Raw genomic sequence first — 27,734 nt, forward strand, 5'->3', positions numbered from 1 at the left:
CTCAGGACTTTGAGATCAGCTTTGTCAGTGTCAATACTACCATTGATCTTTACAGCCTCAGATGAGTCTCGTGTGCTCTGAAATGAGGCTTGATCTTCAGTGGAGGTTTATATATCCAGCAGAAATGGTGCTTGGACAAAATGATCTCTCTGCTAGCAGTGTTCACTTGGAAAAGTGAACAGAAGAACAAAATCCTTGGTCCAGGAAACTTGGGCCCAATTAAATAAAATCTTGACTTGAAAATAATGACATCTCTATTCACGACTTGATTTTTCTTCAGTGTGCCCTTGCTTCAGGGAACATAATTTGCCTTTTGCATCCCCATGTCTCAATAAGATTACTTTAATTGCATCGCTCTAATGGGGAAGTCAAGGGAAGTTGCTGAAAATTGCTGTTCAGGGTTGCTTTTTTTGTGTCATTCTCAAATAATTCCTTACACATTTCCTAGATTTTTACTCAGCTCTTGGCATAGCAGTTAATTTACTAGTAGACCCAGAGTCCTTCTCTCTCAGAGTACAGTTCCATCCTACTCTTTCTCTGAAGTCACAGATTCTTTACTGAAATGTCTTAGGACGTGGCCTTGTGAAAGCTGTGACGAGGTACAGTGCAATTTACCAGTTGAGCAACTGATGAAAGGGAAATGCAAGGACCTCTTTGCGTATCGTTATTGCTGGAGTGTAGTTCCACATTGCATATTTTCTTTTATGAAATAAGGTTTGGAATCCTCCTTTCTCCTACAGCAGGACATCGAATAGTAGGAAGACAATGGCAAGTGCGATGAGCAGGCAGGTGCGTTAGTTCTTCCCACTAATCTGGTGTTTGTGACAACAATTTTCTTCCTGGGGTTTGTGCAGACCACTGTCTCAGCAAAAGCAGGATCTTCACTAATTTCAAAGTAGTGTTAAGTATTTAACCTTACAGTGTCACGGTGGATTTAGTTTTCTTGTAAAATACACCAATAAAATAAAAAGTAAGCAGTAATAGCAGTGGCTTAAAAATATATCTTTTTTTTTTTTTTTTTGTAATGAAGTGATGCAAAATGCAACTGTTGGTTTACTCATATTTCTCAGCTAGACCTCCTGTAAAGGGATGCATCTTGGTTTTGTTCCAAGACATCAAAATCATTGCGTACTTTTAATTTTACTGTGATAAAAGGAGGTGCACACAGACAAGAATCATGAAACTGAGTATACCAGATACAGATTTCCTGAGGGAAAATCCCATGAAGCAATAAAGCTTTTCTGCAAAAGTTAGTTTTGCACTCCTTGTTTGGGTCTTGGCATGCATAAAAAATGATACTGTTTCTTAGCATGCAGAGAGGTGTGATGTATGAAACTTTCTCTACAAGAAGAGGTGCACCTGAAATAGCAAAATGCCTTTGAATTTCCTGTGTCTGCCCTATAGCAGATTTTGTTTGGAACAGACCTGAAAAAAAAGTGTACAAAATCAACGCGAAGTTATCATGGGGACTTTTTATAACTTATTTCATCTTTCAGTAATGTGATTAGGAAAAAGTCATCTCAGTGGTTATGGTCTTGTTTTAAATCACTTAAGAGCATTAACATGGTGTTTGACTTCATCTTTTGATTAATTGATTTATTTACCAGTGCAATTTTGATGTAGAAGAGTGGATCAATGGTATGGATTGCCTCTGTCTCTTGCAGGAGGCTGTGGAGGGCAGATATGTTAGGTGTCCCCTCCAGGCATTCCCTGGTAGATGTGAAGAGGAGAGATCCCAGGCTTCCTCCACCCAATGCAAGGGAAGGCACCAAGTCCCTCCTCAGCCAGTGGTGGAAAGAGCAGATTTATTGCCCTACTGAAAACTATTGTAATCAGGTAAAGGGCTATCTGACATGGACCCTAAATATCCCTGCTCCTATGATTAGCTACCCTTTATATCCCCTTTCTTCCCCCTTTTCCCATCCCTTTTTTTTCCATTTACCAGCCTTATTCCTTCTCAAACTAACCACCTCTGATTACTTTTTGTTCATTGGTCACAGTTTTGCTACATCCCTACCCACATTTGGTATTTCTGATACTGTTTTTTAGGTAATCTCAGATTTGTATAGAATCACCTCGGTGCTGTCAGCCCTTGCAAGATCGTGCTTCCCAAAAGTTCCCTGATACAGTCTTTCAGTTATTTGTGAGAAATGGCCAGACTTCCCCAGAAGAAGAACTTCCCCATAATCGTGTGTGAAATCCAACCATCCCTTATGGCACAATTCATAAGTTTCTGTCACCTTCTCATCTAACAGTCGTTACTGTGAGGGTGACCAAGCACTGGCACATGTTGCCCAGGGAGGTTGTGGAGTGTCCTGTGAGGAAAGGTTGGGACTGTTCAGCCTGGAGAAGAGGAGACTCGAGGGGATCTTATCAATATTGATATTCTGAGGGGTGATCTCATTAACTGAGGGGTGACCTCATTAATATTTATAAATATGTAAAGGGCAAGTGTCATGAGGATGGAGCCAGGCTCTTCTCAGTGACATCCCTTGACAGGACAAGGGGCAATGGGTGCAAGCTGGAACACAGGAGGTTCCGCATAAACATGAGGAAAAACTTCTTTACGGTGAGGGTGACCGAACACTGGAACAGGCTGCCCAGAGAGGTTGTGGAGTCTCCTTCTCTGGAGACATTCCAAACCCACCTGGACGCGTTTCTGTGTGATATGGTCTAGGTAATCCTGCTCCAGCAGGGGGATTGGACTAGATGATCTTTCAAGGTCCCTTCCAATCCCTAACATTCTGTGATTCTGTGTAATATATATATAAACACCTGAAGGGAGGGTGCAAAGAGGACGGAACCAGGCTCTTTTCAGTGGTGCCCAGTGCAGGACCAGAGGCAATGGGCACAGACTGAAATACAGGAGGTTCCCTCTGAACATCATGAAACACTTTTTTACTGTGAAGGTGACTGAGCACTGGCACAGGTTGCCCAGGGAAGTTGTGGGGTCTCCCTCCTTGGAGATGTTCAAAAGCCATCTGGACATGGTCCTGGGCAACCATCTCTAGGTGGCCCTGCTTCAGCAGGGGGTTGGACCGTATGACCTCCAGAGGTCCCTTCCAACCTGAATCAGTTTGTGACTGTGCGAACCTTTCGTCATCAGAGCATATCTTTTCCCCTTCCTACAGAGCATATTCCAAGTGCTGCCCTGTTACATGGGCTCTTGGATTCTTTTGTCGTGTTCCATCGAAGATAGCTTCTGGGAGTGTCATTGCAAGACTGGGTGTTTGTACTAGTTACACACTAGGTTTTCCATTTTCTAAAAGCAATACAAAGCAACTACTGGATATTATTTTAATGAATAAATACAAGTCATGACTTAGAAATCTGTAATGCTCCCCATATACATTTCACTGGATAAAATGCAGTCACCGTAACATGTTAATGATCAGTAACAGTAAAGAGATTATACAAACGCCTAGAGTTCCTGAGTTCATTTTGCTTTGTGGTGTTCAATGTTTACCAGCCAAATTACATTCACCCTTTAAGTTCTGAAATTTGTGTAAATAGGCTGTGAACTGTTTTGATCTCTGAATCTCTCTTGCTAGTGCAAATGATCTGTTACAAGATCTAAAGAGCACACAGATTTGTGCTAAGAGGTATTTACAGATGAAAAAAAAAATATATATAAACCCAATTCCCTATCTCTCCAAACCTTCATTACTCAAATCTGTGCAAAAAGGTATGACAGAATATTAGATTGAAAAAATTGGACTTGAGAACATAGACTGCAGCATTTTACACCCCGAGATGTGCCTACTTGAATTAGAAAGCAATCACAAGTCAGGTTCAAAGGACCATGCTATCTGCTCCTTTATAACTTAGCAAAGGATACATATATACAGAAAAATTCTCTAATCCATGAAATTTCAGATAACCCAGTTACAAATCTTTACGCAATTTGATGAAATGTGTCATCACTATTTGACATAACCCTCTTCAGAGAAGAAATTCAGAAAATTCTTTAACATCGACTGTTGCTGATTTGCTCTCTTAGTTTAATTATTAAAAGAAGCTGCTATTAATATAAATATTACATATAAATATGGGGGTACCATCAGGAGATGAGGTTAAAATCTGATGCTCTACGCATACCTTTGCAAGTCTACTTTTGCAGTTAGGCATGATATTACCACATTTTACTTTTCACTTCAAAACCCCTTTGTTCCCTGTTGTATACCTGCTAGACTATGAGCAGCTGAGTTATGCTTTTGGATATGCCTGTACTCCCAGCTCAGGGCTAAGCAGGAACTGCTTTCCTGAGTGAGTTAAGCCTGTTCTTAATTTTGTGACTTCTTTGTGACACTCCAGGCCATTACCAGCAGTTGAATTAAATGCCATTTGGAAAGTCAATGATTTTATTTTTTTTCCCCTAAAAAGTAAAAATGACAGAAGTATGGAGTCAACATAATTAGGTGTTTCTAGGATGCCAGATGTTAGATACTTTCTTGGGGTTATTGACGACTTTCTGACCCATTGTCAATGACAATGAATGACTTTATATGGAGAAGGAAAAGGCTCCTTTTCTCAATGTAGGTAGGTTCTGCAAAGATGGTTTTCAGCCTTGTGGAGAACACCAGATTAAGTTCTTGAGTTGTAGTTAGTCCTTCCCTATGCAATCACCTTTGTACAATGGTGGGCATCACACTTGCTGAAGAGTCATCTGCCTGACTTGGCTCTTGACTTAAAGTCTGTCTCAGTTTATCCTGCTTGTGAGCAGGTTCTAATTTCAGGTGCACTGGGGATGTTCCCAGCACATGCTGTAGCTGAGATAGCACCCTTAAGAAGGTCTCTAGTTAACACTCAGAAGAGGAAACGCAGAAGCATTGCCAGTGTTTGATCATCAGCTGATATGTTTGTATCTCTCAGCTCTTGAAGGACTGCAGGACCACAGGGTGCTCTGGGTTTCTCTTCTAACTCCTCAGTTGTTTTTTTTTCCCCCGGTGGTCTTACATTTAGTCTTCATAGTATGTAGATGGCAAGTGAAGGGTACTCTTACGTTTGCTCCCTGTGTATATAAGAGATTGGGCTTTCTTCTTTCTGGCACTTGCAAAAGAAGCGTTGTCATCTGCTGTTAAGGAGAGGTAGGAAGCAATACTTTCCCTCAGGCCATAGCTGAGACAAGAATCATCTATTGCTGCCAGGGTGCTTTCAGTATCTTCAGTCACCTCCAGCCTTTAAAAGAACAAAATTCTGTTATCATTTCACCTACTTGAACTGAGCCTATTAGTATAATATTAACAGTTGTTAAACCAAATGATGTTAATTTTGTTGTATAAAAAATTTCCTGGCTCATAAATCACCAAACATTTCTGTCACTTAGTGATTTTCCAAAACAATTAGTACAACAGTACTATTGAAATATTTCTCGGCATCTGAAAAGGAAATAACACCTATATACTTTCTCTCTTTCTTCTTAATCTGTAGGAAAAATTACCTCGATACTGCACAAAATTTTCTTGCATTTGTAAGCAAATGAATATGCTTTGGAAGGAAGGGTAGTGGAGGGAAATTTACACTTCAAAAATAAGAGGTGCTTTTGTTTCTGAAGGTGTTTGTTTCACCAGATTCTGAAACCTGACCTACTTTCTCTAGTTGCAGACATGATATTAGAAATCTCATGAACCTTGAGTTGGGCTGTGTACTGAGAGAGACGCAGCAGGAAAGATTTATGCTGGGATAGTGTGTTCATTGCACTTGTGCTGCTTCATCGGTGGCCACTATGTGAACAAGGGGGAGCCATTTGTGACTACTGGGGCTCGTCTGTAAGCCATTGCGCCTTAGTGTGCCATTGGTAGCGGATCTGACTAGGCTTTATGGCCTGGCTCTTACTCCTGCCCTCTTCGTAGAGAGGACTCATGAGTCCCAGAGGGACTGCATATGTGGCCCCACTTTTAGCTGGACAGGAGAAATGTTTGAATGTTAACTATACTTTGTTTCAAAGTTAGACCAAGCTTATCAGTTAGAGAGCTGGACACCCGGTTTTCATGGGTTAACCTGCTGTCAGCAGCTTTGAAGATTGTCTAATCTTTAAAACTGGTCTCAGGAGAGTGAAATGGCTGTTTCTTCTGTGTTGTAAGTGAAAGTATATACAAGGCTGGGAAAAAAACCCTTGTTGTTTCTGGCAGCCTGCGTTGCATGTGGTACCTGTGAATGTTTCTCCAGCTGAAGTTTTTATTCCGCATCACCACGGGAGGAACTTGATTCATTACACTGTTGTTGTTAGTGCACTGGGTAAGACAAGGTGTTGTAAGGACACAGCAGAGACCATCAGCAACTTCTGAATAGGAAAAGGAATACACAGAAAGTTAATCTTTGTTCAGTGTAGTCTTCACTGTTTTCCTTCCCTGGTGCAAGCTCAAATAAACAGTTTTGGACTCTTGTAGTAGTAGTCAATAAATTGTGTTCTCATCAGAGACACTGTAACACAGGCTTAACTTTTTCCTTTCCTCATACCTTTGTCTTTTAATTTATCATGGAGTATATTTCCCACAGTACAAGTGAGGAACTGAGACACAGAAAGATAAAATGACTTGCCCAAGTTCTAGAAGGAAGTTTGTGACAGAGCAGAGACTTAAACCCAGGTTTCCTGAGTCCTCAGTGAGTTCTGCTTTTGCCTCCTACCGTCTCAGCCTTGCAAACAGAGTGCAAAATAGATGCAAGATGCAACCACTCAGGTTGGATTGTATGTGCACCTATTCTGCTATGGAACGTGGCTATGGAATGAATCAAGGTTCACATATTACTTTCATCTATGTTTCTTCTCTCCATCCTTTTCTCCTTGCTCCACCAGAAACATTGTGTATGTTCTTCTGCCCAAGTAGAGAATATCGTTGCTGAACGCTAGTGTTTTACACCTCTGAGCCTTATTTCAGGGTGAGATTTTGCATCATCTTGTGGTGGGGGAAGGAGGAGAGTTAAATCTCACTATGTCTGCTCTTACTTCTGTAAGTCAAGTAAAAATATTAATTCTTATAAGTTTTGGGTTCCCTCCTTCTCAAATTTTAGGCTTCCATTGTTTGCTTCTTTCTAAATGTAGAAAAGTGTCAGCTAACTAAAATGTAAAAAAAAAAAAAAAAAATTATCCTGTTCAAATTCTCACTCCTCTGTTTATATCATTGGACTTTAAAGTTTCGTCCACAAGTTTTGAAGGTGAATTTGGCTTTTCTCCCCTGTTTATCAGAGTACTCTTTGGCCAACACACTTTTTCATTTACATGTGAAATACACAGATATGGTAGCTTTACACTTTTAAAATTACAGAGTACCCATTACTTATTAAAGCACAGGACATATTGTTCTCTTGTAACTTTTATGCAATTAACTTATTGCAATTTTCCTTCCTCATTTTAAAATCTTCTAATTTTAGTGCATGGCAACTACAGCCACTTAATTGTGTTGTTTGTCAAGTTATCTCTCTGACACAGGTTAAATTGCCATAAAAACTATCTGGAAACTAAACTGGAAACTATCATTAAAACAGGTGTCATCCACTGGACTGATATTAGTAAAAATGACAGCTGAATCTAGATTTGAGCTAACAGCTTGAGCCCCTTGAGATAACTTCTGCTGATAAAATCCAGCCATACTCTTCTCAAGTAACAGGGAAGAAACTAACAACATTTCTGAGAATTTTCTGCTGCAGATAAGGTTGTGTGATGTAGTGGTTCCTAAGGGAAATGGGATTGCAGAACCTGGTCTTGCATGTCCTGATGCTATCTGTCTGTCTATATGGTAAAGAAATAAATGGCAAACATGTCCATGCTGGTAAACAAAGTGAGCCAGGAGTTGAACTCTGGCCCTGGGACCCAGAAACATCACAGAATCACAGAATGTTAGGGATTGGAAGGGACCTCGAAAGATCACCTAGTCCAACCCCCCTGCTGGAGCAGGATTACCTAGATTATGTCATACAGGAACGCATCCAGGTGGGTTTTGAATGTCTCCAGCGAAGGAGACTCCACAACCTCTCTGGGCAGCCTGTTCCAGTGTTCAATTACCCTCACTGTAAAGAAGTTTTTCCTCATATTTATGTGGAACCTCCTGTGTTCCAGCTTGCACCCATTGCCCCTTGTCCTGTCAAGGGATGTCACTGAGAAGAGCCTGGCTCCATCCTCATGACACTTGCCCTTTACATATTTATAAACATTAATGAGGTCCCCCCTCAGTCTCTTCTTCTCCAAGCTAAAGAGACCCAGCTCCCTCAGCCTCTCCTCATAAGGGAGATGTTCCACTTCCTTAATCATCTTCGTGGCTCTGCGCTGGACTCTCTCTAGCAGTTCCCTATCCCTCTTGAACTGAGGGGCCCAGAACTGGACACAATATTACAGATGTGGCCTCACCAGGGCAGAGTAGAGGAGGAGGAGAACCTCTCTCTACCTACTAACCACACCCCTTCTAATCCACCCCAGGATGCCATTGGCCTTCTTGGCCACAAGGGCACATTGCTGGCTCATGGTCATCCTGCTGTCCACTAGGACCCCCAGGTCCCTTTCCCCTACGCTGCTCTCCAACAGGTCTGTCCCCAACTTATACGTGACTTGTATCCGTACAGCTTAACACTTTTGTACACCTAAACTTTGATGTTTGCTGTGCTCTGAGAGGTGCTGGACATCCCTGGCCTGTGCTAACCTCCAAACTGTATTTGAAAGTTGTCTAGGGAAGTACAAGACACTAGTCTGGACCAAAATAGTGTTAGGGACAGCTCTATTGACATGGCCATACAGTATCATATGCCAATACGGGCAGAGCCTGTCTTTATTTAGTGAAGTTCTTGGATTGATTTCAGTTGTACTGTTAGGGGTAACATATTTGTATTTAGGATCAAAAATACAAGATATAAACCAATTCCATTATTTGTTCTATGACAGTAGTTGCAAGTCTCAGACATAGGCAAAACTTCTTTTTCTAGACCTTTGATATGTGGTTTTACAGTTGCCAGTGGAAAAAATGTTTATTCTGTAATTCTTTTTACCTGAGTAGTGATTCACAAGGTCTTCAAGACACTGAAAGGTTTGCCGTGGAGAGATGTAATACCAGTTATTTGGAAGGCGGAAGATCCTGTAATGTTTCACTTGCCTGTGCCGTACCGACAAGGAATATAACCCTGGAGAAAGAGGAGAACTAATTACACCAAAGTAAGGCCCTAATTCTGGATGGATAGCAGTGACCACAACAAGAGTATCTGTAAGATGTGGTGCCATGATCCAAAAGGTCCCAGAAAGATCTGAAAAAAAAAACCCTGACTGGCCATCCTAATTTCTACTTATATAGTATACTTTATATATATACTTAAGTATAACAAAGGGAGTAAAGGGCCCAAGATCAGGGCCTGAGATTTTGATTGGATTTAAATTTCTGGTGTGTTTTTCCTTTATTTTTGCTGGTATGGGATTTTTTGAAATGGTGTAAAGGAATTAGGCTTTTACAGAAGTTGTTTGCCTTCCTCTGAAGATGGGAACCATGCTCCTCTGCTGGTATGGTGATTTAATCAGATCCCACTAGTGCAGTAGCTGATACCTGATAATGCAGTCCTGGCAGGAGATGACAGCTTGGGTTTTCCTGTTTCTTTATTTGAAACTATTGTGCAGCACCTTATCGCCCACTACAACTACCTGAAAGGAGGCTGTAGTGAGGTAGTTGTTGGTCTCCTCTCCCAAGCAGCAAGTGATAGGACGAGAGGAAATGGCCTCAAGTTGTGCCAGGGAAGGTTTAGATTGGATATCAGGAAAAATTTCTTCACCAAAAGGGTTATCAAGCATTGGAACAGGCTGCCCATGGAAGTGGTGGAGTCAGCATCCCTGGAAGTACTTAAAAGATGAGTAGCTGTGGTGCTTAGGGACCTGGTTTAGTGATGGACTTGGTAGTGTTAGGTTAATGGTTGGACCTGATGGTCTTTTCCAACCAAACCAATTCTATGATTCTGTGATTTAGTTGGCAAGGACTGAATGTTGATCCTAAATTTCTTTGAATATAGTATAGGTATTAGAAAACTAATTGGCATGTGGTATGCAAGAGGTTAGAGTAGATGATTTGTTGTTCCCTTGTAACTGTAGTGTTATGATCTTAGGATGTTTTCTGGTGCTTCAGAAAAAGGGAAGATACTGTGTTGTACAATGGGAGCTGTAGTCCCATTAAAGAGAATAAAAGTATAAAGTGTGACCAGTACAGTTCCCATGTAGCAACAGAATCGCTACAAAAGAAAATAAAATTGAAGATGTCATTTTTTAAAATAAATAGAAGAACCACTTGTTTATATGGGAAATGTGCTTATCAGCCACCCCCGCTGCTTTGTGTGTATTTTACAGCTTCTCCAGGCAATCTTTTGTGAACCAAGGCAAAGCTGTGACTTTTCCTTCATTTGAAAAGTCCCACTGCCTCATAAGCTTTTCATGCAACCAAAGTAAATAATAGTGTTCAAATAACTGTTTGTGCTGGTGCCTGTGGAACTTTCCATGGCCATCGCTAAGCCTGTTTCCAGCACTGCTCATAACGCAGGTGCCTGGTGAAGACTGGCTTGCTGCACGGGGTGCCTTTGCCTTCCTAGTATGTACATTTTCTGGTTTTGGACTGATCCATATGAAGCAGGACAGGGAGTGAATTAAAGAGTTGTAATACCGTTAATGTCTGAGATCAAGGGGGAAAAAAAATCGGATTTTCTCACCTTTCCTAGTTTCACTCTCTCTGATCATGAAGGAGCCGACCTTGGTGTTGGGAAGCTGTAGAAGTTCTTCTGCTTTTTCTCTTCCCAGCCCTTCAAATAACCAGCTGTGAAGCAGGAAAAAACAAATTCTGAAATTTGGGCACCAGTGAAACCGAGCTCAGCATGTGGCCCTGAAAGAGCAGCATTAGCCAGGAAAAGTGACTGCAAAAATAACTGTGGCTTTCTGTAGTAATTCTCTCAACTATGTCCAGGCATATTTCCCCAGTTTATAGAGAAGTCTTGCTCTCTTTGAGTTCCATTAACTTTTGTGAGACTGAGAGAAGAGTGAATAAGGTTTGGACTTATCAGGGAAAACAAAACTTTTCAAACTGTCTTGATCTGAATAGTTGGGGACATATCCACATGGTGTATTGATGGCATATCTGTGGCATTAGTTAACACCCTCTTTTTCATTTAAACCACTTTTGTTAACCCCAGGTTGCATTTTATTGTATCTTAAATAAACCCAAAATAAAACACAATTATCCTGCTTATACTAGGGAACAGTCCAGCCATTTAAGTTAATTGGCTTTGTACATAAGGGAAAGTGGAATTAGTCCTACTGATTTGCTTCATAACTTGGTGCACTGCTGTATTTTGCCACAGCGAGCATCTAACCATGTAAGTGAGCTTGCCCAGCTCGGGTAGGAGTTACTGGCACTTTTAAAATAAAGTTGTTCTTGTGTTTGATCCAGTCTGCTATCAGCAAAATACTCTTGGGGCAACTTCAGACAGTAACTTTCCGTTACCGTATCTCTACCCTGTGTTTGGGAAAGCATCTCTGTTTCAGGAGGATATAAAAGCATATTAAAATTTAAGCACTTGAATAAATCGCAGTGAAGTTCACAGTTCATATGCTTAAAATCAAACAGGTATTAAAACCTTTGCCAGAAAAGTTTTAAGTGTGTGTTTTAGTGTTTTTTTCCTGACTGGTGTCTAGGGCAACAAGAAACCTCTGAATCTTCCTTAGCTCTTCTAGTGTGAGAGTTTACATTCCTGAATGACTTATTAGTCTTTCTATTTGTTCTTTTTGGTCTGTTTTTCATGAGCAACTCTAGCTTAAATGTTACTCTTTGTAAATATTAAAAATTCTTTCTAAATAAGGTCTCTTTATCCATGTCTTAAAATTAGAGATCAGTCCATTCAACAGAAGTATTTTAAATATCTTGTATGATGTATGAGGTTTTTTTGACCCTTTCCAGCATTTAAAACTAGGATTTTCCTTTTTATATATTCTAAACTTAGATGTGGATTTGATTGTTCTCAGATTTCAAAGGAACTATTTTAGACTGTCAATAAATAAAATTTCTGTCTGTCTAGTCACTATTGGCATTGTTTTGATTATGACACTGAATAACTTTAACCAGGGTAGTATATGTACAAATGTAGTGTTGAAAGGCTATAGGAAATGCATTTACTTACCCGTGGTAAACCTTTGCTACGTATTTCCCTGGAATATAGTTTTCTCGACCTGTTGTAAGGGAATGGACTCTCCACCAGCCTCCTTCACTGTGTGAAAGCAAGAGAAGGGATATTTTCAAATACGCTTTCAGAGCTTGTCCTCATTTTAGAAATGAGTTAAGATATACAGATTAGCCTGTAACCTTCTGTCTGTGCTCCTGAGTCTACATATTCAGAAAGGGAGCCAAGTTTGTTTCATTTAGAGTAGTTCCATTTCTAAACCTGAATTAGGATTGAAGTTGGACACAGAAACAAGCTACATTTGTTCCATTTAAATTACGTAAGTAATAAAATGTTTTTCTGCAGTTAAAAGAAGAAGGGTAAATACTCAGCGGTTAAGCCATGCTGTGCTCTGCCTTCCCACAGCTAGACTTGTACTGGTATCCAAGATATTCAGCTTATGGCTGAGCTTGCTGTGTCTGGACAGCCCTGTAGTTACTCCCATAACATCAGGGTAGAGATATTCAGCAAATGGACCCTGTCTGCCTGGGAACAGGTTTTCAGTCTAACAGAACCTGGTTCATGGTTTGCTCTTTCTCTTTTCTTCAGTGAGATGCTGACCAGGCTCCAATAAAAAATAACTCATAGCTGAAACTTGGTGACTAGGCATAGGTGTTTTTCTCTCACTGATGCATCTTAGGTTCTTGCTGTGATATTGAATGCTGGCTTTAGCTTTTGAATACCTTGGGAAGGGCAGAGTAACAAGAATTTTCACAAGGATGCTGTGGAGCTTTAGTGCTTAATGAAAGGGGTTGTGGCAATGCTGAGTTACGATGATTGATGGGTTTTCTCCACCTTTTTCTTTAAGAGTTTGAATTGAAATAATAGTGTGTCTTGTGTTTTAATGCTCTTTTTGTGGATATTCATATAAAGGCTCACAAATAATGCCCAGACTGCAGACCAGATTCTCAGTGTATGTCAAAACAGCTGAGTTGAAAAGACTTCAGTTAAACCTCCTGAGTTACAGCTGCGGGGACCACGGTCCAGACTGTGTATGCTGAGGGAAAAGGAGAAGTGTCTGCTGCTCAGAGCTGGAAATTTCAGGGCCTCACAAGTTTTGTTCGTGGGTTTCCAGCTGACATGAAATAATCTATAAGACATTTACGTTATTTTGTTTTTTTCCCCCGCAACTCTCCCAGACAGAACCAAGAATTGCAAGAACAAAAAACCTGAGAGACTCAGCATCCCCCTCTCTCCAAACTATAATATTACTAACCCTGAAAAATCCCTGTGATGATTAAAAGTCCGAAAGTAGCACATGTCTCCTGGGGCAGGACCCACAGAAATTATGTAGATTGGGGGGATCGCTGGAGGACATCTGGTTTGACTACTGCCAAGTAAACGCAGTTGTTCACCTGGTAATGAAAGGTGCCTGAGAAGCGTGGAGAGTGAGAAACTGGGCCAGTGGTGCTTATCTAATCCTGCCAACCCGGAGCAGACACAAATATCTGTGAGGAGTTGTATTTTCCATGGGGATTCCATATGTCATGTTCCTGGCAGGACTGGTGGGGCTGGTTGCTGCTACACATAATTGCTGTGGTAGAAGGCTGCAAAGCTGCCGTTACAGAAGCGGAACTGCTGCCTGCTCTTGCTGGCTTCTTCATAGTGACTCCTCGTCACTCGTGCTCTGATTGTGCCTGCCACGCTGCTGCTCTCTTCCACTGCATTTTGCTTCTTTGGATGACTTGAGAAAAAGATTATACCTACTGGTTACGTGCAGGAAGAGTCTGCATGTAAACAGTTCCTATTAACATCAGCACATAGCCCAGCAGGGAAGAACAGGCCCCTCATTAGGACACTGTGCTTTGCATAGAGCATTAGAGTGTCTTGTCTTCTGTGAGCATGCTGATTCAAAACAGGAAGAGGAAAGTTCCCATCAAGGCTTGCTTTGGCTCTTATTTACTATTAGGAGAAGCTCTTGATCACTGCACAGCGGTCATGATAAAAACTGCTGCTACAGAAACCTAGTTCTTTTAGAAGTTGTTCATCCGGTAGATTATACTATGCAGCACATGTATGCATGTGATATGCCACACATATAATTCCCATTGATACAAGCACATGTAGTTATGAGGTGTTACGAGGGCTTATAGCTGATGAAGGCTGCGAGTGAGGCTTTAAGCAGGAATTTCCAAGCTAAAGCAATTGTTGTACCATGTCGTGTATGTTACGCAAACTGCTGCAAGATTTAAACTGCTAGAAGTTACCAGAGAAGAATTCCTCTGATTTAGGGAAGCTCTCCATCAGCAGAAAATTCATCTAGTGGTCTTGTCTGAGCCTTGTGACCTCTAGGTTCGGGGAAGCAGGGAAAGCACTTTGTCAGCAGAACATAACTACAGCCATTCCGGGTCAGACCAAAGGTCCGCGTAACCCGGTAGCTTGTTACTGACAAAGGCCATTGTAGGTCACTGTGGCCTGGAGAAGAGTCTGAGAATTTATCAGTTGTCTGTGATACTTCTCTTGAGTACTTCTGTCCTCCAACCACTTGACACTCTGACTTCCGCAGGTAGAGAACTTTTTTATGAATTTAGAAATCCTCAGAGGATTGCTATGAGTGTGTCTGGTCTCCCCTTGAATCCATCGGTTCCACCAGCTGAAAAATTAAATCTCTTATTTCTGTTTAAGCAGTGCAAAAAGTGGCTGTGGGGCTGAGTAGCTCCTAGGAGGTCACTGTGTGCTGATACAAGTTGTGCATAAAAGAATATCAGGGCTTCTAGCTTCCATTTTCAAGAAGTGTGCTTGCTCTTGTGCGTGGCAATATTTGCGCTGTGCTTAAGGTCAGTCTGAACTAGTGCTCTTGAGCCTACTTCTTTCTGAGGCACGTAAATTTTTGAGTAGAACTGTCTGGGAAATCTTTGACCTCCCCCCCCGCCGCCCAAGAAAATGCAGAATCAATTACAAAAAAATAAGATTAAAAAAAAAAGCTATTTTTTATTTAATTTTTGTTAGAGTTGCCTTAAATCTAGGGTGAAATTCTAAGACGTAATCATAGAGAAATTGTTAGATTAAAAAGGTGAGGGAGAAAATGAGAGACAAACTTGACCTGGAGAAGTTCAGAATAATTTTCTTTTTCTATGTGATTCAAACTATTTTTACTCTTACTCCATTTTCAACCAACATGGGGGAGATACTTTCTCAAAATAATTTTTCAAAGCAGAATTCTGGTTTAAGTCCTGCTTTAGAATAGAGTCTGAATCCAGCTTCCGAAAACATGTCAGATGAATCCAAGGATCAAAGAATATTCTGAAATCCCAAACCCTTAAACTACAGGGAAATTTACACCACGGCTAAGTATCCTTCCTTGCAAATTCTGAACTCAGTTCATTTTACTGAACTGCATCCAGTTTGGGCCAGGTGCATAAAACAGAGCTTTGCATCGATTGTAACAAAACCTATTTTTTTTTTAAAAAAGGATTAACTTACTCAGATAGCACACGTAGTTTTTCCCCTATGTGAAATATAGGTTGGCTTATGTCTGCTGAGGGATAGTCATAGAGGACAGCAAGGAAGTCACTCTCCTGACCTGTTAAAGAAGAAAGAAAATGTCACTTACAAACAAGACAGAGTTCTGAAGCAGAAGTGGATTTTTCATTATGTATGTTATATTTTACCTAATAGGTCAATGGGAAAAAAATCTCACTCTGAAATGTCACTTGGTAAGCACAAAGAGCTAAAGATGAGCCTTTAACTTTATAAGAAGAATGTGAAGATATTAGAATTTAAAAAAAGCATTTGGTTAATTGTAACTAGCTAATTTTAGACTACTTTTTTCTAGTAATTACCATATTTAAAGGACATATTCAGTCTGAAACTAGCAAAATTAGTAAGTATTTACAGTATTGGGAAGTAACCCAGATTGATTAATGCCATTGTCTGTACATGCCTCCAGCTACGATTCTGAGCCAAGCTGCTGCACTGCGTTTAAGGAAAGGAAGATGCATGTTTTTCCATCATTTGGAATGTTCCGTCATTTAACACCACTGATACTTTTTGAAAGCATTAAATTAGTTTGGATCAAAGGCAATGAAAGCATGGCTATTATTGCCCATTTCCCAACAGTTTTGTAAATTAGTTTGATGAACAGCCAGTGACCTTTATTCTCCCACCTTGTATGGAAACCATCCTAGAGGTAGCACATCATGCTCTTATCTTCAATTAAAGAAGAGAGGCAACATGGGTGTTTATAATTAAATCATTGTACAACTGCAATTTGCAGAACTGAGGTCAGCAAAGAGATAAGAAGTCCTTTTACATCAGCTGGGGTTACTCTGGGCCTTGCAGCACTGTGTAGGACACGTGCTGAGTCTCCTGGGTTCCTGAGGGATGGAGGGGGCACTTTGCAGAAGGCTGGAACTATCAAACGTTCAAGAGCTCCTCATCCAGTGGGAATCTTCAGTGCCCATGAAATACTGACTGATGGGAGGTTCAGAAATGTGTCATGCTGGGTGTTTTGAGCTCTTTGGCAGAACTCCTGGCAAGAGAGAGAGTGCAATGCGCTGCCTGCGTTTCTCCTGGAGTTGGGTCCCTTCCCTTTGCACATTGCAGTACCTTCCACCAGCACACGGGGAGACAAAGCTTTCCCTCTGCCTCCAGCACGATCAGCACCCCATTCCTTAGTAGTACCATCTAATAGTACATTGCAGAGGTGGTTTGGTCTCCATACTTGCCCACTCTGTGCAACTCAACATGTGCAAAAATGGGAATGAATTCAGGAGAGGAGAGGAAGAAGTTACCCAGGGAGACAAACACACTTCTGTGTCTTGTTAGATTTGTGCCTTTAAATAGAAACTCATCAACTTGTCTTTAAGGAAGACAGTTTTTTAGGGAAACCTAGAAACAGCATCCCAAATGAATGCTGAGACTGGCTCTGTGTTTTAAGCCTCTGCATTCCAGGGCCTTACAAATAACTCACAGTGATAATGACGAAAGGCTGAAGGAAACATGCAAGCCTGCAGAAAAGAAACGTTTTCAAGAGGAGAGATTGTACACTTGTTATCCTTCAGCAGTGATAATGAGAATGTAAGTGCTAAGGAAAATATTCCACATCTGTAGTTTAAAGGAAATAAAAAACAGTGTTTTCTCTGTTGATTTTGAGTAGCTGTTTGCTGTTATGATATAGAGACTAATATATGCAAAGCAGTGGGTCATTTTACCCTCATATTCAAAATGACTGTAATCATTTTTATTCTTGCCAGCCTTTACCCATTGAAGTCGCCGCACGATACAGTTAGTAGTCATCCTTATGGATGCATATATATGTAGAGTCTGGAGCAGACATTGATTAGTTTGGCAGTGTGTTTAGTATTAGTATTATCATGGTTTTCTTAGTTGGTTGATGTCACTGAATTAAACAGGACTAGTCCAGTACCTTTGTATTAATCAGCCAACTGCCGTGATTAGTCTACTGTAACTTATTATACAATTAGTTCAACTATACTGAAGAAATTCTGTGCTGAGCGTGCCTTTGATTGCTTCCCTGTTCTGCAATAAAAATTAAGAGACACCTTCTCTGTCTATGAAACTGCTTACCTGAGGCTTAACGAGACCTAAGTATTGGTGCTGAGTCTTTTTCAACAAAGCAAAATCTTTACACAGGACTGCAAGAAATAAATGCCAGAAGGTACATTGTAAGAATTGCAGAGTGAGGATAAAGTGCCGTCACCTAATTTCTCATTGCAGACTGTTAGACAGCAGTTCTATGTGGAATGTCAATTTTTAGCTTAATGACAATGCTTTTAGCAATGCTTTTCTTAAACTTATGTTGTTTATTTATAAATGTTTTGTTTCCATACTGAAAGGGTGGAAAACAAGTACTTTTCTGCTCTCCTTCCTTGTGTACTGGTGGTTTGCATTTCGTTATGCTCTGTGGGGTACATGACTTTTTCCTCTGCTCTAGCAAGATCTGCGTTACTTTGCTTACACTTTCGTCTTTATATTCGTTTTTGTTTCAATTTTGCACGTAAATTTATACTTCTGAAAAGGAAGGAATTAATCAGTGTTGGCTGCCACATCCATGCCAATGTTACCTCTTAAACTGCAGGTACTTACATGAGAGTGAAAGTAAAGGGGTTTTGTACTCCTAAAACCTTTAAACCCTCCCACACCACAAAAAAAAAAAATCTCATTTTAATTGGCATTTAAATCAAACTTCACTGGGATTTTTGCTCATGTAAAATACCCCACGGCACTCTACATTTCACAAAACCCATACTAGCTCCTTTCAAACACAAAAGCCTTGAAACAGGGACTAAACAAATTACCCTGTTTCTCCACATCCAAATTTCACGGTGATCTAATAGATTTGATCTGATGAGCTCCCCACACTTTTAAGTTGTAAACCAAAGAAGATTTCACTGAGTTTTTCTAACACAACCTCTCCTCCGCAGTGCAAGTGTAGGTTACATCTGAAATGGAACAACTCAAAAGTTAGAGTGGAAAGATCGAAGCACAGTCATTTCCACTGAATCAGGTGTTAATGATTTCCTTTTTTTTTAGGAGTAGGAAATGAATATGAAATACATTCTAGTTTTAGACGTCTGCATCCCTGGATGTCGTGCAAAGTGTGAGGCTGAATATTGCATGCTTCAAATTATTCTTTGTGAATGGTCTATGAAGCACTATTAGAGAGGAAGGAGAGCATAGGCAGGGCATCCAGACCCAGCTCATCGCCCTCAAAAAACGCTGTGCTATGCACCAGTGTGGTCCCTGTCTGCAGCAGGAACAAGTTGCTCACAGCTCAGCTCCCTGCATCGCCCCAGCTTTACTTTCCAGCAGAAATACTGTGATTTATGGCATGGTGTATACCAGAGACGGTGCAGGAGGGCACTCGTGTGTGTCTGGGAGGCTGTCTGCAGCAGCCGTAAGGTGTGTCTGCAGAGTCACACTGGTGTACCCAAATTAGATCTAAACCAGCCAGCTTGGGAACTGAGAGTTATGCAGGTGCAGCTCAGTAAGGATTGACCCTTGATTCAGGGTCCCAAGGGAGGAAAGAGGAGGGGGTGGGCTCACAACCCCCAATGACCCCTTGCTGCTGTAGCTACTCTTTTATCAGTACCTAGGTTATGCCAGGGATGCCCATACAGTGTGCTTCCAGATGGAGTGCAGTCATATTTGGAGCCCAAATTCCTCCTGGGGGAATGCAGGCTATGCACTGTTCCCTTTTTCAGGACGAACACTGATGCCCTGGAGGTGAGGAAAGCACAAGGCTTTGCTTTCAGTGCAGCTCTCGAGCAGTACGAGGGGCTTATAGGGGTCTGATGAACACATTCACACTGCAGATCAAGTCTGCTGACTCCAATTCTGTTTTCTTCCCCCTTCTTGTTGGATATTCTTTCCTTTCTTTCTTTCCCTTCTGTTTCAGTCCTTCATTTTATTCAGTCTCACTGAAATGAGCCAGTGTAAAACCCTGCTATTTGGACTGTTTTAAGTCTGTGGATTGGATCCTCCGCCTCACTTAAATCAAAGTTGACCATTCCTGGCCTGGGGGAAACCTTCTGTGTTTGATGATGTGATTTGGAGTTTGATCTGCTCAGGAAGACAAATAGATACAAAGTCATTGGATTAACCCCAATATATGCTTTTAGTACCAAGTTCCTTTTCAAAGGTCTCTTTTCATTGGGTTTGGATGACAGTACTGATGTTTGTATTCACAACTTTAAATAGCAACATCTAAGCCATTATGAAAGATACTTGTCTGATCCAGACTAAGAGTTAGACCCAAAGAGCTATGCAAGCTGTGAAATTATAGAATCATAGAGTAGTTTGGGTTGGAAGGGACCTTTAAAGGTCATCTTGTCCAATCCCCTTCAGTGAGCAGGGACATCTTCAACTAGATCATGTTTCTCAGAGCCCGATCCAACCTGACCTTGAATGTTTCCAGGGATGGGGCATCTACCACCTCTCTGGTCAACCTGTTCCAGTGTTTCACCACCCTCATTGTAAAAAAATTATTCCTTATATCTAGTCTGAATTTACCCTCTTTTAGTTTAAAACCGTTACCCCTTATCCTATCACAACAGGCCCTACTAAAAAGTCTGTCTCCATCTTTCTCATAAGCCCTCTTTAAGTGTTCAATGGCCACAGTAAGGTCTCCCCAGAGCCTTCTCTTCTCCAGGCTGAACAACCTCAACTCCCTCAGCCTTTCCTCAGAGGAGAGGTGTTCCATCCCTCTGATCATTTTTGTGGCTAAAAAGCTGGTTTTGGGTACTTAAACATAGGTATCCAGTGCAATTTCAGCTGTGTGAGTGTCTGAGACATCCCTATGGCCTTTGCAGATGCCATTGCAGCTATGGGAGACTTGTTCCCTCCCCAAGTGGCAGCAGAAAGTTGGGCAGGATCTGACAAAGCACCTTTCTAGATGTGTAGGAGGGTGCAAGTAGTCAGCCCTGAATTCTTAAATGGGTAATTTCACCTTGCAGTTGCTATGCTATCAGTCTTTGCTGAGTTTTCTTTTAGGTGTATGTTCTGTTTACGTCACTGGAAGGGATGCAGTTGCCTTTAGCCCTCCTAAATCCTGACTTTTAGCATGTGCAGGAAAAATACAAACTTGCTCACAGCCATGGCAGTGACCCCTCACCTCGCTGCTCATCAGCGAGGTCCTGCTCTGAATACGTGCATGTCTCTGTTTTGGTGCTCACGGTATTCGTGACAGCAGTTGCTGGGAAGGTCAACACAAGGCACTCTTGTGCACAACCAAATAATTTGTCAGTTCATGTTATGGGCCTCTGAGTAGCCATTGATCTCTGCTTTATTAGGACCTAGGGCTACAGGGCTGCCCCTATCAACTAGTTCTTGGCCATGCTAAAAGCAGGCTTGGTCTCCTTCCAGCTCTAATGAAACCAGGATGATTCCCTATCCTTATAACCATTAGCAGCACAACTGGACCATCTTCATGGAAACCCCCAAAATTTTTATTAATGCCTTCCCCCTGTAAAAATAAAAAACAAATCCCAAACCAAAACCCCAAAACTGTTTTCTCTTCGTCACCCTTGGGGAGTGATTTATTGCAGCTCTTGTACCAGCTGTCTGTCATATTGCAGCATGAGAGCTGAGGCTGTACTGACTCTCCACCTACTCACAGTTCAGGAGTAGCAGGTCACTGAGTCCCTCCTGCTTTCCCCCTTAGATGCATGACCTCTACCAGCCTATGGGGGGGGCTTTGCAACCTGATTTTTTCATGTTTGGATGCATAGGGCAGATGTATTGGATCCCCCTTTGGCAGCTTGGCCTGTGAAATGTGTATTTCTGTGTAACCTTTATTGATAAACCTGGTGACAAGTTGGCTGCATGCTACTTTTAATGCAACTGTCTAACAGTGGACTTCAGGTTCAGTGCAAGTGTAACATCATTAAGGTTTTTAACCTTAAATGAAGCAAAACCAAATTTCAAGAACAAATTTGTATAAAATATCATATGCAAGTATGTCAAAATATAGTATTTCTGGTTTCTGAAGTAGTGCTTCAGTGCTTTCTGAATTGGAAGCAACATCTTTCAAGAAGCACCAGCAAAAAATAGTTTTAACATTTGTTTTTTTTTAATTAAAGTACTTCTTGGAAAATGAGCTATAACGTACCTAAAAATAAACACTGCCTACAGGATGCCCTCCTTCTCCCACCGCAGTCACACACTTGCCTGCCTTTACTACGTCAGGCTGATGAAGGAAGACACATGGATGAATGTACCATATATTTTGAAGGCTGATGAAGGAAGACACATGGATGAATGTACCATATATTTTGAACATTTTTTCTCTTGAAATAAATTTAATGGGTGCTTACCTGTTTGGCTCGGCACATTTGTTTCTTCGGAGGCTCTCGGCGTTTTCACAGTATTTCCCATTGCGCTCTCTAATTCCGTCAAAGTTCTTCAGAACTAAATCAAAGGAGATGTTGAAATTAAACATCAGAATAACACCTGGTGTGCCAACAGATGAGAAATGACCTAGTTTGGGTGTCTCCAGTTTTATGCAGTTTTGCTTTTGAGAACTCTTGTGTCAAATTCATGTGAGAGTTTTACATACTTGCTAAACTCTTACCACTTTGGTGCTTTTATCAGGGGAATTGCAGAAAACCACAGCTAGGGAAGTTGCTCAGAAGAATGCGATGTAGTAAAAGTTTCCATTACCAGTACCTCAGCACAATAGGAAGTCACAGCAAAACCATGCCCGTACAGTCATTTCATATACAAAATGTTCTTTTCAGCGTTTGGAGTTCTGAAGCTACAAAGAAATTAGATAGATTGACGTATCTGGCTTTCAGTGTTGCGTGTATATTATGTTGCTTTATTGCTGAACACTAAGAACTTTGTTCGGTAGGTTTTTTTTCTGATGCAGTTGTGCTCTCAGCGAATGTGGGCAATGTTGTTTTTCCTCTTTATTCTTTTTTTCTGTTTGATCTCAAAACACTCCTTCTGCATAAAGCCGGTGCTGCAAATTCTTAAGATACTTGTCTTAAAAAGTCTTGGTGGATATACAGGAAACAGTGTCAGACAACCGTGGAACCAAATATTGTGAGAGGGACAGTTCCTTCTCGTGGCTTTCCTGCACCCATCCTAATTTCCCCAACAGAGGACAGAGAGAAAAACCTTTTGGATGTGGAAGGTGTCTCATGCTATGGTATATTTTCAGAGGCAGAGGAGACTAAGATATATCTGTTTGAAATTATATATTAAAGCAAAATAACTCAACACCACTAGCTGATAGTAATTATTTTTTAAAAATATATTTTTGTCAGTTGCCCTGTGAAAATAACAGGAGCTGTAGTAGCATCGTGTGGGTATTCTACATCTTTCAGTCTTTTCTAGCTTAAATATTTCCAAGATGATTACTGCCTTTGGTATGCTGCTCTGTACTTACAATGGGCTAGAGCCTGACGGTGTTAGCTGAAGAGGTGTCTAACCTGAGAAGCAGTACTGCTGAAATCAGTGAGACTTTATTACTAATTGTCTTTTGGAATAAGATTCTCAGAATGAAGTATATTGCTTAATGCTGCACATTTTTGTTGTCTTAGAGCAAGTTTAGGAAGACATCCTACAGCATAAAATGCTGCTCAAAATAAAGAGAATTCATCTCTTACCAAGTGCAAGGAGATCAGTGCTAAAACAGATGCTAACGTGCAATTTGACTCTGCCTCATCTGATTTTCAAGCTTCTTAGTGCTTGTTCCCAAAGGCTCTTTGCTAGAAGTCTCTATTTCACCAGCCAAATGGTACGTTAGCCTTTCACTGTCTGCACTCAGGAGCTAGCTTGTGGCACGGCTGTAGGATGCAGCTGTGCCAGTGTCTTTCTGACAAGTGTCTGAAATCTGCTTTCACAAGAACAAAAAACTGTTTCATTGACTGATATAAGAAGCCTAGAAGCTGAATAAAAAGTACCCTTAAATTTAAATAAACTATTTGGGTATTCATGTTTGAATAAAAGGGTCTCTCTTGATAGAAAACACAAAATCATTCTCCATTTAAATGCACCTAAGTTTCTAAAACTGAAATCAGGATTCATTTTGGCAGGCACTGTCTACTTGCAAGACTATAATTTCTCAAACTAACTATGAATATTTTTTTTGCAAGACCCAATTTTAATTTCTTCAACATTTTTCTCAGTTGTATCCCATCAAGAATAAGAGGTATATGCACAGGAATAGTGCAGCCAGTACTTTGGCTACAGATATTATCGATGTTCCTGGCTCATCTTCAAATTAGCCAGCAAAATTTCCAGGGCATGGCAATAGAGAGCTCAACAGGGCTGAAAAAGTCAGCCAGAGGAGTGAGATAAATACCTGGACAGATAACCTCTGCTGAGCTCTGTGCTGTAGTAGCTGCATTTTTGCAGTACTTGAAAAGGGCAGTTCAAATCCAGCTAAGTGTATAGTAAGTAAACTGTAGTTACCAAAAACTTGTGCAATTCCAGATTGGTGCCAAGCATGGCAACATAAATATCTTATGCCCATCTATAATTTTAACACACGCGAGTGTTATTTAGATGAGAATAGTACTTGAATTTTGTGTCATAAATGTATGAAAAATAAAAATAATGGAGTCCTACCTCTATGTACACCTTTATTCTGGGTCTTGGTATTTGAGGGCCAGGAGTGCAAGTCATTCTACAAGCAATTAGATTTGTGACAGAGTGCTTTCAAGGGCTTTTTTCCTACTCTTAAGATACAGCAGATACAATTTTTACGTGTGCCTGAGTCAATTTGGAAAGTGATACGTAGCATTTGCACACAATGGAAAGACTGCTGAAAACTTTACCTCACATGTACAAACTTTTAAAAGCATGGCACATTTGAGCAAGGCTCCTTCATTTTTCTAGATGATATTTAGGGGTCTATACGCTAAACATTATTTTAAAAATACCTGACAGGGTTTTTAAGGTTTGCTTCTATGCAGTTTGTAATTAAACCACTTGCTGTCTAGGCCAGACAGATTAAGTATTGAACAGGCATGTGCCTACTTCGTATTTTTGCAGAGCACATCCAAACATGGTCTGGTTCACTTCTGCCATACAAATCATCATTCTTCTCAAAGGACTTCCGAAGTCAAAAGGACAGAGCGTGCAGCTCAGTGGTGCTGCTTTAGAGGTGGAAGGATCTGACTTACGGAAACTACAAAGTAATAAAGTACTTACGGTAACAGTGAAGAGCAATGGCGTTTTGGACTTTGATGTCAGTAGCGTGACAGTTTGCTGTGTCTCACTGCATTTTCCATGCTAAGTTCTACTGTCACTAATTATCATTGGTGGCAGCAAAAAGTCTTGAAAGGGGCAGAGAGCTCAAGATGTCCTCTAGACTCATGGCAGAAGTGTTCAATAAAAATAAGCAAATGGAAAGCTGTGGCCACTGCTGTTGATTCACTTATCCAAAGTGATTAAAAGGAAAATTGCAGATAACAGGCTAGCTTTTACCACTGAGGCCACTTGTCATTATGCATTTGAGCAGAGTAAAGGTGCCTGTAGTCCAGTCAAAGGTGGTGAAGTGAATGCCCTGAGGTATGGCTCAACTCTCAGATGTTTGAAAATGGGATGGAAATGGAAGAAATTGGAAGTTTTGTTTGAAATGGGGCAGGGGGGGCAGAAGATCGTTTTTACTTGCTTGCTGGCAATGGCATATCACTGTTTCCAGAGTAACAGTGTATGAATTAGTATGCTATGTATCTCTAAAACAACAGTGCACTTGACTCTCAAGTGCATGATAGAACTTAATGGCTTAAATAGCTTGTGGTTGCATTGAGTATTCGCAGTGCAATACAAATCCATTGTATCGCTGTATGATAAACTGTATGGTAGTTTTCTTAAATTTTGAGATACTCTGCAAAAAGAGACTTATACGAAACAGTAGAGCATCTTGTGGCTGAGCTGATTTTTTATCATTTAAGCCAAGAGTGGAACAATAACAGTTTTATAGATGATATTCTTTTGAAATGGTGAATCTGCTTCAGGCATTGCATCTCACTTAAACTTGGTGACAGACTTTGGGATACAAGTAGAGGTGGCATCCCTCTGTCGTAGAAGCAGATAATTATGCCAGATCCAAAGAAAATCATTCACTGAGGGTGATTTGGGAAGAATTAAGGAGAGGTGATAGACTCTAAGCTCACCTTGTCTTATCAACCCAAAGCCCTGAGTGGAGGAGTACAGCTGCTGGTTGGCTTGGAGGAACCACTGTGCTGCTGGGCTGCAAACCAAACTACCTGCAGGTGTAAGGGTGGCTTTCCCTGCTCGCAGGCTTGTGTGGAAATTTGATTTTAACCATTCAGATCACATTTGCAGTCTTCCAAGCTTTGGTCCTTCCTCCTCTCCCCTTTCCACTTGTGCACAGGGTGTCTACGGAAAGCTGGTCGCCACAACCGTGGCGGTTTGCAAATACACAGCTAGTGGGGTTTAGTGATCTTCACTGCTTTATTTTTGCTGCCAAAAGGAAGGTGAGGAAACATCTACAGCCCCAGTCCTGCTTTGTGTCCTATTTATCAATGGCAGAGCTCTCGGTAGATACAAACTCTTCACCTGTCAAGACTGGAATCTCATTGACCTAAATTGTGGGTCCCAAAAAGCTGTGGTACAATTTACACCTTCCGTTCCTGTGTACAGCACATGTAGCAATAATTTCCTCCCGCAGAATCTGTTCTCTGAGAAAAGGCACTTCTGGAGCAGTTAAATAGCACAGTGCATAGGAAAGTCCGCCACTTTGTAAGAACTTTTTCAAAGTTATATTTGAAATGATCGAGAATTAGTAAAATTAAAGAAATGAAAATAATAAGAGAAATAAAGTGGCAAGATAAACACCTGAGTAAAGCCCCTCTGCAAGGAATACTGCAGACTAGTGAAATTAGGACATTCATCATTCCTGAGATGCTATACCCTATTTTATTTTTGTTACCTGATATTCACATCTATACTGCCAAGGTCTTATAACTTAATTCTCAATAAGGTTCACAGGTAACGTCTGAATCTCATTTAGCTTGCACATAAAAGCATCAGCATCCTATTATTTTTCATGTGGGAAAAAGAGCAGCTTAGATTTCAGAAGCTGTATATTTTTTGGTGAATTTCCCTTAATATGACATTAATCAAAATGAGCATCCTTTCAGCTTTTAGGCACCTTGTACCTTTACGCTTAGAAAGAACAATGTAATGCTGTAATCAAGGTAATTCACAGAAACATGCAACTATGAAACAACAGAGAAATACCAAATTATGCAAACTTCTAACGCTTTGAATAAAAAGCCTACTAATCTGTGACATTTCTCATATTTGGGTTACAGTGAGCTGCGGTTTCCTTCAGCATAAGGTCCTATGCATCTATCTTACTGTGAGCTTTCAGTAAATACTCCTTGTCGCTTCTATCATTAGTACCACTCCTTAGGAAAAGGATCAAGGCAGGCTTTTCTATTTCTACCTTTGGTGGTACTTGAAATCCATGGTCTGAATACTGTCATTGTTAATGAAATAGAACTCCCTTTTATATAAATAAAATTGAAACATTTGGTCCCGTATGCAGATAATCTAAAATGTATCAGAGCAAAGATTACCTTTAAATGCTAGGCATGATATTCCAGGTTGCAGTATTTCTCAAAAAAGCCGTAGTCATAATACTGCTCTCATGCTGCCAGCAAGGTTTAGCTGATCAAGTCGAGGAGCAGCCGGTCGAGTGAGTGTGTTGTGAAGTTCACGCTGTCATGTAGAGCAGCATTTGCCAAACAGGCCACATACTTCCTCTCTGAGAAATAAGGAAGGCTCAAAGTGTTTGCAACAGATGAGGTTCCTGTTGCAAGTCACTGCTCAAGACGTTTTTTATCTATGGGCTGGGGAAAGCAGGGAGGTTTTCAACATATTGCATTACGGCTGGTTTGAGATATAAAAAATTAGCAAAATAACCTGTTTTACATTACTTACACAGAAAGGGTTTCTCTTCTTCCTTTTTTTTTCCTTCCAAATTTGTTTATCCAGTAATGTTCAGCCCCAACTGTTCTGTTTTATGTAGTTTTGCTAGTTTTTTCAGACAGACAGGAAGAGGCACAAAACTTTCTTTTCCATTCTTATTGAGCCTGGATGGGAATGCAAGGTTTGCTCTATTCTTT

At 40.7% G+C, this 27,734-nt stretch overlaps 2 protein-coding genes across 2 annotated transcripts in view; one reads left to right on the plus strand and one right to left on the minus strand.

Moving 5' to 3' along the window:
* The window catches only part of TG (thyroglobulin), a 164,741-nt gene that overhangs the window by 95,456 nt on the left and 41,551 nt on the right, over window positions 1-27,734 (plus strand). The gene's annotated exons all lie outside the window — the stretch shown is intronic.
* On the minus strand, window positions 3,348-27,292 carry SLA (Src like adaptor). Its single transcript, XM_068396832.1, has 8 exons — window positions 27,186-27,292; window positions 21,942-22,035; window positions 15,589-15,688; window positions 12,127-12,213; window positions 10,666-10,769; window positions 8,977-9,108; window positions 6,151-6,283; window positions 3,348-5,178 (listed from the first exon to the last, which is right to left on the minus strand). Exons 2-8 carry the CDS (start codon window positions 22,000-22,002, stop codon window positions 4,959-4,961), a joined length of 837 nt encoding a protein of 278 aa, XP_068252933.1. The 5' UTR covers window positions 22,003-22,035; window positions 27,186-27,292; the 3' UTR covers window positions 3,348-4,958.

This window comes from Nyctibius grandis, chromosome 3, assembly GCF_013368605.1.
Source record: "Nyctibius grandis isolate bNycGra1 chromosome 3, bNycGra1.pri, whole genome shotgun sequence".
NCBI lineage: Eukaryota > Metazoa > Chordata > Aves > Nyctibiiformes > Nyctibiidae > Nyctibius > Nyctibius grandis.

Excerpts from the sequence above, each read along its gene's own strand:
- SLA (XM_068396832.1), bottom strand. The coding sequence starts at position 22,002 with ATGGGAAATACTGTGAAAACGCCGAGAGCCTCCGAAGAAACAAATGTG. Across the intron at positions 12,214-15,588 it reads AAACTACGTGTGCTATCTGA|TGAAGGAGGCTGGTGGAGAG; the intron begins GTAAGTTAATCC and ends GCTTTCACACAG. Across the intron at positions 9,109-10,665 it reads AGAGAGTGAAACTAGGAAAG|GGTTATATTCCTTGTCGGTA; the intron begins GTGAGAAAATCC and ends CTCTTTCTCCAG.